General features: G+C 48.4%; 1 protein-coding gene across 2 annotated transcripts; it reads right to left on the minus strand.

Annotated features, from left to right (window-relative positions):
• Positions 1-4495: 4495 nt before the first annotated feature.
• LOC136763594 (serine incorporator 1) lies at positions 4496-13022 on the minus strand. Of its 2 annotated transcripts, none has more exons than XM_066717705.1 (10): positions 12878-13022; positions 10666-10827; positions 9737-9924; positions 9536-9615; positions 8013-8150; positions 7745-7914; positions 7528-7618; positions 6846-6996; positions 6425-6637; positions 4496-6328 (listed from the first exon to the last, which is right to left on the minus strand). In XM_066717705.1, exons 1-10 carry the CDS (start codon positions 12914-12916, stop codon positions 6190-6192), a joined length of 1371 nt encoding a protein of 456 aa, XP_066573802.1. In that variant the 5' UTR covers positions 12917-13022; the 3' UTR covers positions 4496-6189. The 2 variants fall into 2 exon arrangements, with proteins under 2 accessions (XP_066573802.1, XP_066573803.1); XM_066717706.1 differs by lacking the exon at positions 12878-13022 and adding an exon at positions 12595-12730.
• Between the last annotated feature and the right edge of the window lie 4571 nt (positions 13023-17593).

Raw genomic sequence — 17593 nt, forward strand, 5'->3', positions numbered from 1 at the left:
GCTCCTCACGAAGACTACACTGAGCATGTGTCACGCGCTAGAGTATCAATCTCACGTCACGGCATGAGAAGAAATCAGATTCGGTCGATGAATGCCAGTGTAAGTGCTGGGCAATGCCCGTATAGGACAGGAGGATACAGCGCAGCCACCACAGCTCACATCCACAGGAGCCCAGAGGCAGAGAATAACAACAACAGAAAAACATCACCTTGAACTCTGCCAGAGTCAACAGCTTGCCGAGATACAGCCAAGAGCAGCAGCCTGCCAAGTCTGCAACGCTCCCCCCGGTCTGCGCTCCAGCGCGGCGGCTACTTCCAGAAGGGGTCAACGGATCGTGCCGACGCCTCTCGTGCAGAGCGGTGACGTCGGCGTCTGGGGCCTCGCAGCGTACGCTCCCTCTGGCCGGTGGCTCCCAGCGAGGATGTGGGCCGCAGCCAGCAGCCAAGTGCCGTCACCCCGTGCTTTGTGCTGGTACGCAGCGCTGGCCAAATTACAACGAGTGGCTTTGATCGGGACGGGCCCGCGGTTTACAATGCGGAGCGTAAAGCAGAGCAGGTTGGCACTCAGCAGAGCCTGGCCCGGGACAGACGTTCACATACAGAGGAAGGAAAACAAGACAATTTCATTAGAGGGAGCACCATTTCATAGCTTTTTCTGTGTGTTTGGTGGCATAAATACCTTATTTGGAACAATGTACCACACCACCTGCCTACATTGCTCCTACTAGTGCTCCCCAGAGTGGTATTCATGGGCAGTTTTGTGTCTGTGAGGTCAGGACACTAAGCCCGGCACCCAGAAGTGTATTATCTGATGACCAAGTGTCAAGGGGTTTACTGTAACATGGGGTTTATTTCCATTTCAATGAGGAACAGGTGTAGGGCTTACAGAAGGAAAAATAATAGGCTGGGTGCCCCTGGAAGTCATAGAAAGCTAAATATGTATATGTAATGTCCAAATCTAGATCTCGCCTAAACAGGAAACTATAGGAATGTCTGACATTGACTGGAAACTCCCAGCAGAACGACGGCATTCCCATTCACATGACAGCGGCTCTGGAACTGTCCCATAAACGAGGAATTCACGGTGGTTAAGACTAATTGCTGCCTTCTCTCTCTCTCACACTCTCCACAGCAGCAAAAAGTACTATGACATGTTTGGCCTGTTTTGCATTTTTAACAAGAGGCCCTAAAACTTGCAGTGGACAGCCAGTGCTTGCAAATCCCATGTGTACTGGGGACACAACGCTGACGTCCAGGGAAAGCGAGGTGTCACGCACACAGTTAGATGACAAGCGACTTGGGGAAGCCAATTGGGAAATACTGGCAGAAGGACTTTAGAGCAGAGCAGGCAGCGCAGAGCATACGGCTGAAAGAGGGCAAATTCAAAGCATTCATGAAATTAATAATACAGACGGAGGAACTGACGTAAACCAGTCCTCTCAGACCTTGGAGAATCGTCTGAAACAGGTCACCGTTTCACCAAGGAGTCTTCAGGAAGCTCTACTGAGGAACTCGCATCAGTCCTACAGGCCGCCGGCATGAATCACAATTCCAAGAGCCATGTGTTTACGATTACGGCAGTGTCTTCATCGCCCGGATTAATCACCTACATCTAATGATGAGTGCATAGGGCATTAGGGACTGTTATTGGCTTATAGATGGCACCGGACAGGAGCACTTTCACATCCGCGGCGATCTGGAAAAGCCAGGCAGCACACAGGAGCACAGACCTCAGCCAGCCAGGCGAGGCTGAATCAGTGCATTAGTCCACGTGTCTGAGGTAACCCGTGCCTGGTACGCTCCGCACGGTGGAATTCCCCAACGCTGACTCGGCACACGGGTCTGAGGCCGGCACGGGAACGTCCAGCGTTTTCAATGATTTGTTTCAAGCAGGACGGTCCTGTGATGGAAAACACATTCCTCCAACGCTTGCCAAGAGAGCGCGGTTCTCTGTTGTAATTGCCGTGGACGAGAAATTACACTGTACCACGGAGGCCGGGCTGCCAGGGAACGGGAGCCAAACCCCACGACTGCCGGAGGAGAAGCCGTTGCCCGGCCAGCCCTCGCCAGGAGGGACAGGCATGGAAACACATGCAGAGTCTGTCAGCGCCTTCTCGACACGCATAATGAGTGAGGGCTGCAGAAGGTAGCAATTTCAGCAGAATGCGGAGCATCCCAAAGTGCTGACCGGAGATTCGGCGTGGGTTAAAAATAGATAGAACGGGGAAGTTCTGGGGATTCCAAGGCCGCTACAAAATCTGCAGCATGGCTACAATACAGGACACATACAGAGCTTAAAACAGGCAGTTTAAGGCCAAGTAACAAACAATCGGGACTGTAGTGCATACTTGGGAAGGAGGTAATTGCATGTCAGGATGGGAATTGGGTGTCAGGAAAAAAAACTACTCTCAGAGGGGGTTATTTATTTATATTTTTATTTACTATAGATAGTGAGATTAGCTTGAAGGAGGGAGATGCCACAGTGAAGGAGAGAGAGAGGACCGTGTGCAATTGTTCAGAAAGAGGAGCTTTTCCTCAAAGCAGAGTTGTGCCCAGAGCTTTGCCCCGGCTTTGTTCGCGATGACAGAGAGCCCGATGGACAGGTGCTGTGTTGACGTGTTAGTGCTCCCGAGTGCCGTGGAGGAGCCACGGACAGCCGCTCCCCCGGCCTCGGGCTGGGCCTCTGCTGAGACGCATTCCTGTGGTGTCGGCTGCAGACACTCAAACCCAACTGGGAATCCGATGAATTCTGCCTGACCTGGGGAGCGATGCTGCTTTCCCAGGGTTGGAGCGCAACCCAGTTGAGCAGAGGCGGGCTGGTTTTGCGGTCAGAGGGAAGATCTTTGACCCGATTCACTTTGTACAAACCCGGGGATTTTCAGAGTCGGGGCTGAAGAGAAAATGTAGATTCCTTCTGTCCTGTTCCCAACTCCGGCGGTCAGAAGACACTCAGCAGCACTCACTCGAGCGCACTCTCTTACTGCTCTGATACGCTATCTTCCACTGGGACTCATGCTTATCTTTTGAAAATCTGTAAGTGACCCTGGGTTAAGGGTGTCTTCTAAGAAATAAATAACAATAAAAACCACAATACTTGCCAGATGCTGAAGCTCGAGGCCTACTTAGTTCATATGGCTTTCAAAACACATTTTGTCTCTTATATAATGGAACCAAATTGCTCAGAAAGTCCAAGAGTTCCTGGTGGGTTAACAGCCCCGTGGATGTGGGATGATCTGAAGGCGCTGGGACTTTCACAAACATCACCGGTGTGTCTCCTGAAAGACACTTACTCTGTCACCAAGAACCCCAGTTAATAAAACAGCCGCGGTGGGAGGTGCAGTGGTAAAAAGCTTATAACCAAACAATCAATGAGCGGCAGAATGTATAAAACAAAGGGGAAATAAATCTCGACTGATACCAGGAGAACAGGGTGTGATTGAAGCTCCTGATGTATGGTTTCCTTATGCAATGCAGTGGAATGGAGGTCTTATAGCAAAACCATAGTGAAACAAAATCCCTGTGGCCAGAACTCTAGTCCCACCTAGTGGACAGATTGGGAACCAGCACTCACAGCAATCAAATCAGAGGACAATGCAAATTAAAACAAAGTGAGGCCATCCGCCCCATCGCGCTCGTTTGGTGTCCATTAATAACTAAGTGATCAAGGATCCTATCCAGTCTGTTTTTGAATGTTCCCAAACTGTCTCTTCAGCCACATCGCTGGGGAGTTTGTTCAGATTGTGACGCCTCTCTGTGTGAAGAAGTGTCTCCTGTTTTCTGTCTTGAATGCCTTGAAGCCCAATTTCCATTTGTGTCCCCGGGTGCGTGTGTCCCTGCTGATCTGGAAAAGCTCCTCTGGTTTGATGTGGTCGATGCCTTTCATGATGTTGAAGACTTGGATCAAGTCCCCACGTAGTCTCCTCTGTTCCAGGGTGAAAAGGTTCAGGTCCTCAGTCTCTCAGTAGGACATTCCCTTCAGACCTGGAATAAGTCTGGTTGCTCTCCTCTGAACTGCCTCTAGAGCAGCGATATCTTTCTTGAAGTGTGGAGCCCAGAACTGTCCACAATATCCAGATGAGCTCTAACTAGTGCATTGTACAGTCTGAACATCACTGCCCTTGTGCTCAATTCTACACTTTTGACAATATACCCTAGCATTGTGTTGGCCTTTTTTATTGCTTCCCAACATTGTTTGGATGGAGAAAGTGAGGAGTCCACGTAGACTCCTAGGTCTTTAAAGGGTTTATTATATATATTTTTCCTGTTAAGGTGATTATTCCATTTTGATCTCCTTGAATGAAACAGCAGCGCCTTTACATTATTATTCCCTTCAGTGACAAAGAGGACTCAGCGGAAATGAATGCAAGGATTATCCTGCTTTATTTTCTGAAAACTCAACTCCACAATGTATTGACAAGGAATGAGCCTCAATATCAATGAGCCTTCACTCACAAGCTTTCTCAGATAATGTTAAGAAGTGAAACCAGGAGAGAATATCTGAAGAGAATAACTTTATTATTTAAAAAGTTGTACAAGTTGCATTTCCTATGTTTTTAATTATTACAAATATAAAAAAAATGCCCCGAAACCTGCAGAGGAAGAACCACAACCTGTCAGACAGGATTCCAAATAGGACCGGTACTTTAAAGGTTTTAAACAAGTACCTTGCTATGGTTTAAAAAAGGCACATACAGGGCATCGTGCCATGAATGAATAATGATTCTACATCATTATGACATACAATGACTATCATACTTCATTTATTACACATGAAGGGCGAATCTATGTTAGAAATATTCCATATATGGACACATGAAGAGACAAGACAATCTCCAGTAACAATGCAGTGAGAAACGGTTTATAGAAAAGAGAACCGATCGATGCTCTTCACATCCTAATCTACAGAGAAGAGCTTCCCATTCCCTCCACCTTCACCGAAAGTCAGAGGCTGAAACACGGGTCCAGGTCTGGCAGAGTCGATCATTTCACCACATCAGGGGGAAAACCGTCCAACACTTTAGAGTCCCTTCATATATACTGCATTACAGAGACACAGAACTCAAAGACAGTTTGGCCAACATTTAACCGATGTTCGAACCCCCCCAAAAAATACTATTAAATTTCAAGATGCCCAGAAGTGTCCTTTGCGGGTGACAGCCTGCGTGGTTGTTGCAGCTCGCCCAATACCCTGGTACTAAAACATTGCATTTGTCGAATTCCTCGCTCCCCCACGCGTGTGCAGGGTCTCGGAAGAGCCGACGCCCGCCCCCCCGGGTGGCCCCAAAGGGAGACTGGAAAACTGATCCAAAACGGCACACGAGACACACACATGACACCAAGACACCCTTCAGAGTGCCTAAGTGGAACGCAAGAGTGACAGGGTGGCTGTGGGGGGCGCAGGTGCGTCTGCACACGTGTGGAGGAGACAGTGGGCGTGTCGCAGTGTCACGTGGAGCGAGAGTCGGCACGATCGGGGCGTTTTCAGTTTCACCCATCAAAGACACGCCAGTCGCTCGTCCGACGCCCATCACAGGAACTTTCACCGGTCAGGAATGTTTCGGACGCACTTCTGGTACAGAAGAGTCAACCGATTAAACCCAGAAGAACAAAGCAGCGAGATTATTACTTTACTGTAGTGTACGAATTTGCATTCATGCCTGAAATTAACTGAAAATGAGGAAAAAGAACCAAAAACAACTCGAGCACGGCAAGACAAATGCTCATGGGAGAAATAACAGTCATCGGGCCGCTTCCACAGACCGGATCGGCACCAGTCCTGGACTAAACCCGGTCAGTTCCGCAGTCCTGGACTCATGCGGATCAACGTCTGCGGTTATTCTTTGGCGCAGCTGAGCACCAGAGCCGAGTCGGTAATTGGTTTGAGCTGCTCCCTGCACTGATGATGGATGGGCTTCTTTAATCCTTTAAAAACATGTTAACACTTAAAAAACACTTAATTCTTAATGTATGCATCTTTAGGCAGATCGGCCCCGTGTTTACAGCGCGTGGATTACAGGCACCGAGGCGCGTCTTTTAAATCACCCAAAAACAGAAAAGAAAAGGCACTGCACACGAGTGAAGCGCAGCAGCGACTGCCACCTCGGAATAACTTGATTTCCATGAGTTTTAAATGTATTTTGCGTGCAAGCCAGCGCCCCCCCAGTCCCCCCCAACGCCCGGCCCCGGCCCCTCAGTTGAACTCCCGGTTGGGCAGGACGAGAGGCGCCACCAGGGTCCAGAGGTAGAGCGCCAGGCCCAGCCAGCTGGAGCTGATCTTCACCCAGACCGCGGGCATGGTGCTGACCATGGCCTGGTAGGTGGTGTCCGGCCTGAGGAAGAGGAGGAGAGAGAAGGTGACGTTTGGGAACGGATCCCTCACGGGCGTCAACACGAGGGGGCAACGCAGAGAGACGAGGGGCACTTACTGGTACCAGTTGGTGAGCGTCATCATGATGTAGAGGGAGGCGAGGAAGAGGCAGAAGTGGAAGAAGGAGTAGCTGTAGGTGACGCCCTCCTCCTCGTTGTCCACGGCGCGCTTCAGCCCCCCCTCGGTGGTCTCGGACTCCCCTCCGCTCAGCCCGGTCCCCTCCTCCGTCTGCATCAGCCGGTTCACCTGCGTGTTGCTGGATGAGCGGATACTGTGGATGGAGACAGAGTGATATTGTAAAATTGCTTTGCCGTGTGTTTCTTCAAGAGGAGAAGGTTTAGTTTTGTTTTAAAGATCCCCGTGACAGTAATTCTCTCCAGACCCTGACTGACTACGAGACCTGCTGTTTTGGTTTGTTTCTATCCAGAAGGAAGATTAAAAACCAGCACAACCCCCCCAACCGGAGAAGTGTGCTTTACCTGGCATAGAAGGTGCAGAAGAGGAAGATGACCAATCCCACGATGCCCTGGGCATCCCACCACTGGACCTGCTGGCCTGGGGTGCTCGTGGGGGAGGGGCCGGCGGTGCCGTTGGTGACAAGGCTCAGCAGGCTGGGGTTGCACGTGCGATCTGGATTTGGTGGAAGACGAGAGACGTGGTGAGGAGGGAGGAGAGGAGGAGTGAGCGAGGATGGACCACAGCGGCCTCTGCCACGAAGCACAGGGTGGCCGGGGATGCTATGCCGCTAGGAGGCGCACGACACGGGAAGCATCTCTGTGGAGGACTGGGGCACGAGAGGTTGCATACAAGAGACCGAGGCCTGATACTCACAGACGCGTCGACTGGAAGAGCAAGAGCAGCATTTGGGTTAAAGAAAAAAAACAGAAAAAGAGTAAAAGGGGTGAAAACTACCATTTTAAATAAACAAACAAACTAGATGTGTATTCAAAACAAAGGACAATAAAGGGGGTCAGTATTCGTACGACTGGAAATTAAATTTGCCACTAAAATGAATCCAACCGAGCAACCGAACCCATAACTGGGACACAAACACAGAGAGAGATGGCCATCGACTCACGGGTCTCTCTGCCGTGTCTAACCCTTACTACGAAGCCCAAGCCGCTCAGGGGCCACACGTCCAGGCCGGCGGAGGAGACTTACTGGGCTGGTTGGTCATGGCCGACCAGGTGACGTACATGGTGTACAGGGTGATGAGCGAGGCCTGCAGCAGACCCGAGTGCGGCTGCGCTTCCTGCAAATGAGAGAACACACCTCAGACACGTCTCCTCACCCCCACGGCCCTCGCGCAGCGTCGGGACCCAGCGGGTCGGTGCAGCCCAACCCCCGGGAGTGGGAATGGACGCCCGGACCGGCCTACCTGCACTTTCGGGAGGACGGACACGATGGAGACAATGACGCAGAAGATCAGGTTGAGGCTGATGAAGACCTTGTTGGCCGTGCAGTCGGTGGGGGTGGTGTAGTAGATGTAGAAGAGCACCACAGCGGCGAAGGCCAGGGCATAGTGGAGGAAGGTGAAGGTCAGGAGGCCTGCCGTCGGGGGGGACAATACTTCAATATCTGCCACACAACCCATACCCGTCACATGCCGAGCAGAGACCAGCCCGGTGTGGGAGGACGAGCCGTACCTGCGAACCAGCACCTCCGGTTCCCGTCCTCGGCGTTCTGCACCCAGGCCTGGTTCCACGAGTGTGCGAAGTCAATAAGCAGGATCAGCTGGATGATGATGAAGATGAAGGAGCCCACCACACCGAAGTAGAACCACACTGCGGCGACACGAGGAAGACACCGTCAGCAGAGACCGATTATCTATGGCCTCGGGCCATCTCTCACCAATGCAGTGCACTTCTCTGGTCTCTAATAACTTCTCTCAGTGCCTTCACCCGGATTTCCACCAGCATAACGACAGTGTCAGGTTGTCACAGAAGGACAACAGAGACGTTGAACTCAAAGAGATGCTTCTCAAGCTACACAAGCCTCCGTCTGGTCTTTACTAGCAGTTGTGCGTGTATTAAATGGATCTTCATCGCTGCTTATAATCTAGAAAGTTAACGGTAGATCTATATCACAGCCAGAAAGGCGGTATGCGGGGGTCCCTTCTTAGAAGACTGTCCCGGGTCCCATAATTCCTGTCTGCAGCTCGTCCCCACTGCACCGAAGCCACACCGCAATATCAGGATCACACGCCACACGCCTCCTCTCGTATCGCTTTCCACCTAGCCTTCGGGACGGAGCGTGTTGGTATGACAGGTGAACAGCGGTGAACGCAGGCTGGGACAGGAGTCGGAGATTCAGTAACACGCACATGTAAACGTTGTGACTCATTCCTGTGTAAGTATCGGATCATCGACGGATAACAAACAAAACGAGAGCAGCTCCCTCAGACTGACAGACTGTCTCAATATTGCGTGTTTCAGAGTGATGATGTAACTTAATATGTGCATTAAATTTGAACACACATACCTTGCCACTTAAAACTAAAGTGTCTACAAACACCACATGCATCCGTCCGTCATTCGCAAATCAGTGTCACAAAGAAAAGTTGCCAATTTCCTGAAACACTTAAAAGGAGAAGTTTTACCAACTGGATTACTAAACACGTCAAAGGGTTTCCACCATCCTTTCTTCCAGTAAAACGAGGAGATTATTACATTCAGGAACAAATAAAGGAACATATAATTTTCCTCTCCCAGGGTAACAATGAACAAGCGGCCAAATTCAATTCAGACTCTTATACTTCATCTAACGATCCGGGATTGCATTATAATTGCCATTCGGATTCCACCAAGTTAATAAGCATCTGGCATTGTTGATGATGCGATTATCGTGCGATCATTGTGTGCATTAAAGCCCTTCTGCTCTGAAGAAACAGCGCTTCCAATAATGCTCTGAGGCAACGGTGTGCATTAAGGAGGCTTTCTCTACGGCTTCACAGATGAAGGATTCAAAATTGAGTTTATTAAAATCATTATCGAGGGTAAACCTTCTGAAGGGCTTGTTTTAATTTGTTTCAATCGTCAGACAATTATTTTCTGTTCAGCTTATTTTCTTTTATATTTCTGATCCGAATTACGGGTTTCAGAGGTAAACCGACATAAAATTATGATTTGGCATCTGCAAAGGGTTTGAAGCGTCCGGAGTCAGCCCGTACCTGTGTTGAATGTCCCGTCTGGAATGAAAAAGGCTCCCACTGTGATGCCGACCAATATCAGGAACTTGAAGAACCAGAATCTGTGGAAACAACAAAGCCATGAAGTGGACCATCCCGGCAGAGTCCAGAGGCAACTGTCCATCGAGTACCAAGCCAGAAATTCAGACTAAACCAAAATAAAAACCCAGGGCTGGTATTCACCCGTTCTGGATGGCGCCACGCGGGTCCTTGGTGCTCCGGACACGGATCATGATGATGGAGAACAGGAAGAAGAAGCAGGCCATGGCAAAGCACATGCGGTACACCGACTTGTAGCCCACGATGACGTCACAGTTGACCTTGTTCTCCAGCCCTGGGATGGAGCTGCCGCCCACACAGAAGCCCGGGATCTGAGGAACGAACGACAGCGGCGCCGGGCCGAAGATAAATAAACCATGCAGACATTGTAATCGGACTCCATGGGGTCGTCAGCGTGTGGGGAAAACACGGCCTCTGCTTCCTCAACATTTATAGACCTTTGGGGCTGTTTGACACCTGAGAGATGGATAGATGTGTTTATGCCACTGAGAGTTAATTAAATTCTCCAACAGATTAGGTGGATTTTTCACTTTGTGCCTCAAATCTGTATTACAGAGGTCGATAAATTGTGTGTGCATAAGCACTCTGGTCAGTTTCACTATTTCATTATTAATAGAAAACAGACTATAAAAATACTGGCAATAACCTGGAGAAAAAATAAATCAGGCAGGTTCAACCAGAGGAGCTTTTCCAGATCAGCAGGGACACACGCACCCGGGGACACAAATGGAAATTGGGCTTCAAGGCATTCGAGACAGAAAACAGGAGACACTTCTTCACACAGAGAGGCGTCACAATCTGAACAAACTCCCCAGCGATGTGGCTGAAGAGACAATGTGGGAACATTCAAAAACAGACTGGATAGGATCCTTGATCACTTAGTTATTAATGGACACCAAACGAGCACAATGGGGGGAATGGCCTCCTCTTGACTGGACACTTAATATTCTAAAAGATGAGTAAAAAATTAAATAAAATAAAAATAAAATAAAGGAGGAAAGACCTCTGCTCTCCATCTCTCCTCAGAAACACAGCTGTGAATGGGGGGATACCTTCTTCAGCTGCGTCTCCATGCCCGGCAGGATCATGATGATGGAGACGATGGTGCCCATGAGCAGGAACAGGGAGAAGATGATGCGCGTCAGGGTGGAGTTCTTGGTGGAGGGGCAGCAGCCGCAGAGCAGGCAGGGGGCTGAGCCACACAGACATGATACCTGTGGGGGGAAGACGAGACGAGAGGAGTCAGGAGAGACGGACACTGCAGCGAGAGTCCGAGGCATGAGAACCCGAGAACATCTTCCATCCGATGTCTATCTGGTCTTTCTACCAGTGACTATCAACTAGGCATACATTGAGGGGAACGATGGTCACACAAGCCTTTAAAACCCCCATCAACAGACAGACATCACTTGAAGGCTCACAGAAAGCTCTACACTGTTGTCGATTGCGCCGACTATCTCAGTGCGTTGCGTTTTCCGGGCCTGGCGAATTCAAACAGTGGACTATAAAGCAAACGGCTCGATCCATACAACCTCGCATATCTGGGAAATAAAACGTCATCTGAACTATAGAACTGCAGTGAAAGGTTTCAGCTTGAAATAAAACAAATGAAACGGACTGATTACTGATCCTGTAACGTTACTGATCTCAGTACAAGTATTCATATAAAAGTAGGTGTGAGGAGATCGACTTTTAGACCCCAAGACATTAAATCTTACCTCCTTTAAGCCAAATCTAAAGGTTTACTTTTAAGGAATGACCGATGATACCCCCCTGATTGAAGGCCTTTATACACACCATGGCGCTTCCCCGCTTTTCATGGACTTTAGATCCTACTGCACTTGCAAGTAAGATTCCCACCCTTTACTTTAATAAAATGTTCTTGATACACCCGTGAGATCTTTCTACAGAAAAATGTCAAGCTTCCAGAAAAAGTGTTCAACAGGAGAGGTGTAAACTTTGGACCATGCCCAAGATTTTGACTTGCTTGCGATTAATGAGCCGTTATTAATTACATTTCCAATTGAAAAACTGGTTCTCTTTGTGAGATAGCTGAAATAGTCCGGTAACAGGGGAACTAACAACTCCATTACAACCATTTGGAGTACATGATTAGACTTGAAACACATGAGGAATTACAGAAAAACTGGAATTTATATCAAAACACAGACCATCTTAGTAATAATTCCCCACAGGGCACTAAAAAGAGGAAAAGCCAATAAATACCCAAACCAGTCATCCTCGAGACAGAGTCCCCAACGTACAGAAGTTTCATTTGTACAGAAAGGCAGCGATCAGAAGCCAGGATGGGGGGTTTTCACATCTCAACACTGAAGCCAACAGAAACTAAAGCATCTCTTTACAAGTGTCCCCTTTTCAAACACAGTCCAGGAAGTGCAAGACACTGCCTCGGGCCCCACGAAGCAGCCATCGGGCCTTTGATTGGAGTTTAATCCAGCGACGCATGGGTTCAGCCACCCTTCACTAACAGGGCTTTACACAAGGACACAATGCCAGCGCTAGACTGTCCCTCTGGGGAAGGCAAACACATGCAAATTGAGAAACCGTGTGGCACAGCGGGCAGGGGGGACGTCCTCGGAGTCCACACCACGACAGGGCGATGAGCCGAGACCTTACAGGTGTCCCAACCTGCTTCAAAAGTCATTCAAAAGTATTCTGCACAACGAAGAGATGCAGAAGGCAGGCCTGAGCAGAGTGTCAGAGTAACCGAGATGGGTCTTATAGACCCTACAGAGTGTGGACACCTCTGTCCCAAAGCAACACGCAGGCCAGTGTGCAGCTCCGGTCACTCACTTCCTTGATCAGGGTGACTGTGCAACTTCACAAACACGGAGCACCACGATCACATGACCAGCTTCCTCGGAACAACCGCACTAAACCTGTAAAACTGGAGGAGAACATCCATGCGCGGTGCGTCATCAACAACACGAAGGTCTGAGAGAACCGACCCGAATACAAACCCCTCAGTCTCTTCAATGAAACAGCTCTATTGTTGAACACACAGCACAGATTCACATGTAGAGATCATGACTCTGGCTCGATAATATGAATACAGCAGCTAAACACGACGGACACCGCTGTCGCAGGGCAGGTCAGGGCAGGTCAGGTAACAATGTCTCCGCTCCGCCGACTCGCTGCCACAGCAGGACACTATGTATCCAGTGTGACGCGGACCTGAAAGAAAACACAGCGCAGCGCAAACTGCGTCTCACAGCAGAGAAAGTAATCCGCGTCTGAACTCACGCAGCTGGCGACGGAGCACAGGGCCAGGCAGGCTCCCATTGCGACTGCACCGCGCAGTTTCTCGGACAGACAGACACGCAGACGCGGCGGCGCGGAAACTGCGGCGTCTTATGGGCGACAAACGCCCGGCCGTGACGTAACAGCGCCGCACCGGCTTCGGCCCTTTCCGGAGAACGTCGTGGTTTTCCGAAGTGGGAATGTTTTACGTCACGTGGTCATTACTCGTGGTTGTTATTGTCTCAAGTGGAAATAAATAAGAGTGACATACAAGTGCAAAACTTGCCAACAGATTATTTAAATGTCAACACTGGTTTAATTAAACAATTGACATTTGGAGTGCGCATTTACTGAAACCACGCATTACTGTATTGAACACAATGAGATTATATAATTCATAATAGAGATTGAATACTATGTAATATGCAAAAAACAGCCGGTGTACACCAGGGCTGCACAATTACAATTCAAGATGTCCAGTGACTCAAATTTTCTCCATCAAAACCATTAGAAAGTCTAAGTTGCGCTATGATTCGGGGGCATCTGTAGTTCTTGTATATGTATAGCTAATAAACAAAGTACTACATTTCAATAGCAGTTCAACAATATTCATGGCACATTTTCAATGCAGACACATTAAACATGAGGTCAAATAAACATGCAGCCTATAAATAAAAGTTCTCATTTCAAGCAATACAAGACTGCGAGTTCACACACAAATTACACCACAGAGCCGGTGCTTTAATGTTTGTACAAATATGTATCTTTGCTAGTCTCTCGCACGTCTCTCGGCTGGACATGCACCCTGGCCGTGTGTCGCTCTTCCTGGCTGCTGCTGTGCGGGACATCTTTGCACGCAGCTCGTCTGTTTCCACCGTCAATGAGGCTGGCAGCTGCACGCACTTAAATAGCGAGTGAGTGGACAGCACACAGCAGTAGGGGGCGCTGTCTGTGTACACTGACAAAAAGCGTCGCTTCGTCAGTAGTTCATTTAACTTTTTTTTTTTAATGAGAAATGTGTCGAGGTCCACATACTTGGTCCGGGTCCGGGTCCGGGTCCGCCAACCGTGCACCTCTGGTCTGCACCATTAACCGCGAGGTGGCGCACATGCTAAAACATTATTGTTACAATTTTAAATGCATATATTGAGCTGAAACCGAGAATTACGCACACGGTGTGTTGAACATACATTTATCATCCATAACTTTCACTGAGGAGTTGAATTGAGCAAACCTATCCCATACTGTCTATATAGTTTAAGACCAGGTATAAGTTAAGCATATTATCAATTAATTACAAACCCAACCAAGCAAACAAACCAAATATCCCCCTTTTCCTTCCCTTGCTTACTGAGAGGGTAGTAATTGTCATGTCTGAGTCTCCTTCCATCATTCAAGCTCAATTGTGTTGGCCTTTTATAAAACTGCTTATAGTCTGTGTCAATTTAACACAGGTAGGTTGTACAGCTGTGTGCAATGCAGCTCTCACGTGTGTAGCTAATGGGGGTCGGGGGGGTGGTAAAATTAAAATAAAAACAGATAAGTAAGTTGCCTTGTCTGTGTGTCAATGCGAGTACAGCTCTAAGACACAGCAGCGGCGAGACGGAGAGAGAGGAAAGCAGAAAGAGAAGGACACAGCCTGACTCGGACTCAAAGAGCTGCTCTTTCCTTCACGATGAGCAGACGCGTGTCAGAGAACAGCCTCCTCACTCGTCAGCACCCTAACACTCACAGACAGACTGCAGGCCAGCGCTTCTGAGCCGCCCTCCCGAGCACAGCAGACACCCGGCCTCAGTGCGCCCGGCTGCTCGCTACCCCCAGACGCGTGCCCTGCTCCGGTCGAGGCCGAGGCGTATTAATAGCAGCAGCTCCTCGGCGGGGGTGCAGGGCGAGATGAGTGTTGGCCTTCTCCTCTGGCGCACAAGTGTCTGAGCTCTGGCACTGGAGTTGTCAGTGACATTACAGGAGAGGGGTCACACTCTGATGCTCACACACTCACACACACACACACACACAATGCTCCCAGCATTCACTGATTCACAGCTCCCTGTCCTCCCCAAACACCATTTTCTTCCACACCAGGGGGAGTTGCACACGGCCGGGCCATCAGTCCCTCAGCCAAGGAAGTTCAAGCACATATAAACACATTTTTACACTTTGATCCATCAAAGTCAACTCATTCAAAGGTTCTGAAATAATAATTATGGTATAAATTAGTCCAATTGACACTACACATTCCAAGCAAAGGTGTCCTGGTGACAATCAAACTGAATTGAGCTGCTTCTTCTCACACTTTCAATGTCTTTCTCTTCCCTAAAAGGATCTGACACTCTTGATTTGTATTGGACTCAGAAACCCACTCTTTAATTTCGAGTTGAGAGACGTTGGGCTGGACACACAGAGATCACATGGGCAGAGGTAGAATGTCTTGCCAAGAAGAATGGGCGAATATTGTACAATCCAGATGTGCAAAGACACAGAGAGACTTACCCCAAAAGATTCACAGCTGTAATTGCTGGCAAAAGTGGATCTACAGAGTATTGATTCAAGGGGTGAATACTTATCTAACCAAGAGTAGGTGGAGGTTGTGTAAATCAAAGTAAAACAAAAAACATTGAAATGCATCAAAATGTAACACAACAAAATGTGAAAATGTCCAAGAGGGGTGCATTCTTCCTGTAGGCACTGTATATATTTATATTTTATACACACTCACACACACAAATAGATATATCATGGTAGTTAATAAATGATAAATAAATGCATCCGATAACAAACAAAAGCATGTGACATTATTGAAAGACTGTAGATGTTAAAATGGCGATGGGCCCGACACAATTCAAGAAGAACAAAGATGGACAAAAGAAGTTGTAGAATGGATCCCAGGAGATGAAGAGAGACCTGCAAGACCACCTACAACATGGGCAGATGAAACAGGAAGATGTGCAGGTGTCACCTCAAAAAGAGATGCTGTACATCAAAACAAGAGGACATATCTTGGGCAGGCCTTCGTCCAGCAGGGGATAAATATAGGTGCTGGTGAAGATCTCTCTCTCTCTCTCTGTCTTATATTTATCTGTGGAGGTTGTTTTCATCGCTGTTTTGTTTCAGGCTACAGAGACACATCCTTCCTGTCCCAGTCATGAATAGAACTACAACACCCTGTTGACTCTTCCAGTTTTAAACTCTCAAATAAACTGATATGGAAGAGAAACACACAATGTGGATTTCTGTCCAGGGTGCCGTTCACTACCCATTTCACAAGCTGTTTTATGGGTAACTATGTGCCAATGTTTGGAATCTGCATAGACTTCATAAATATGGATGCAGCATGAGTCGCACGCAGTATCGGCTCTAAACACAGGCAGGTGTGAGATTGCCTCAGAGTCGAAGTTATTTAAGGCTGCGGGAACAAAGAAAATGTGTTAATGGAAAAATTGAAAGGGGCTGAAGTGCAACAGTTAAAATCAATGAATAACTAAAAAATCCTCTTTTAAATGGAATCACCTCTGATTCGGTTTTGCACAGAAAATGTCCTGTTCTGAGGACCGCACATGTTGTTTCAAATATATAAAATACCTCTTTGTTCGTTCCTAATTCGCTAATTCCTCTTTCTATAGGAGAGGGTCCAATTAACGTGATTATAAAGTGGCTCAGGGCCAGAGTTAAGCACCGCACAGAAATGAGTCCCGGCTCTCTGTTACCTCCTTCCGTACAGTACAGATTAAGCGATGCCGGTTGTAATTGTGAGAGCGCTCTCTGGAATAGCGCAGTTGGATGTTCAAAACTAAATCCAGACCGTTTCAGCCCGAACAAAGCCGATGACTGAGACAATATCTCAGTGACCGGATCACAAGGGGGACTTGATTAGACTCCTGGGGATTTCTAATAAAAGCAGTAGATGTTACACAATCCTGGGCAGCGCGTGGATCGCTCTGGTCATGCTGCTGATCCCACCCTTCTCCCTCTGCGGAAAACTGGGCCTCGATTGTATTCAAAGTTCAGGCCTTTCACCGAGGCTTACACAACCCTGCGATACAATACATAACACTGGCCTCAGTCACAGATCCGCAGGAGAGATATCTGATTAAAAAACGGAGCAGCTGTGAAGGTTGGCGTTTTCACCCATTCATCTTCCTCGAGGATCAGGTGGGAAAGCGAGTGTTTCGGAAGCGTGCAGGAACTCGCTGTCCTCGCCCGGTTCCAACATTTTAAAAGCCTGGCCGACGCAGTTGAACAGGCCTTGTTTTAAGCAGCCTGTTTGGTGTCACAGATTCATTAAAGATTCATCACCTGGGATGAGAAGGTCAATTCACTGCCACAGCAGTGTTGTCACTCCCACTCCCGTCCACAGAGAGGCAGTCCCCTCGCCATCAGAGGGGCATAACGATGGCCAATTAACCGATGGATTTAGAGCACGCCTGCGTATTAAGTTGCAGGCTGGCTCTATGACATCTGAAGATGTTCCCTAGAAACAAATTAATTCAGTATGAGCTACACACAAAAAACAAGAAAACCTCAAACAACAGGGAACACAGTTTCTGATCAGCTGATCCACAGGTCTCAGTGTGGTCTGACTAATGACAGTAAAGACATCAGTCAGTCGCCTCTGGACTCCATAGGAATGCTTTGTCTCTGTGTAGACAGGAGACGACGCTTCATTACGGACAGCCGGACACATGAGTTTCCCACTGCGGACGTCTGCTTTGGTGACCAGAG

The sequence above is a fragment of the Amia ocellicauda genome, chromosome 11, assembly GCF_036373705.1.
Source record: "Amia ocellicauda isolate fAmiCal2 chromosome 11, fAmiCal2.hap1, whole genome shotgun sequence".
Taxonomy (NCBI): Eukaryota; Metazoa; Chordata; class Actinopteri; order Amiiformes; family Amiidae; genus Amia; species Amia ocellicauda.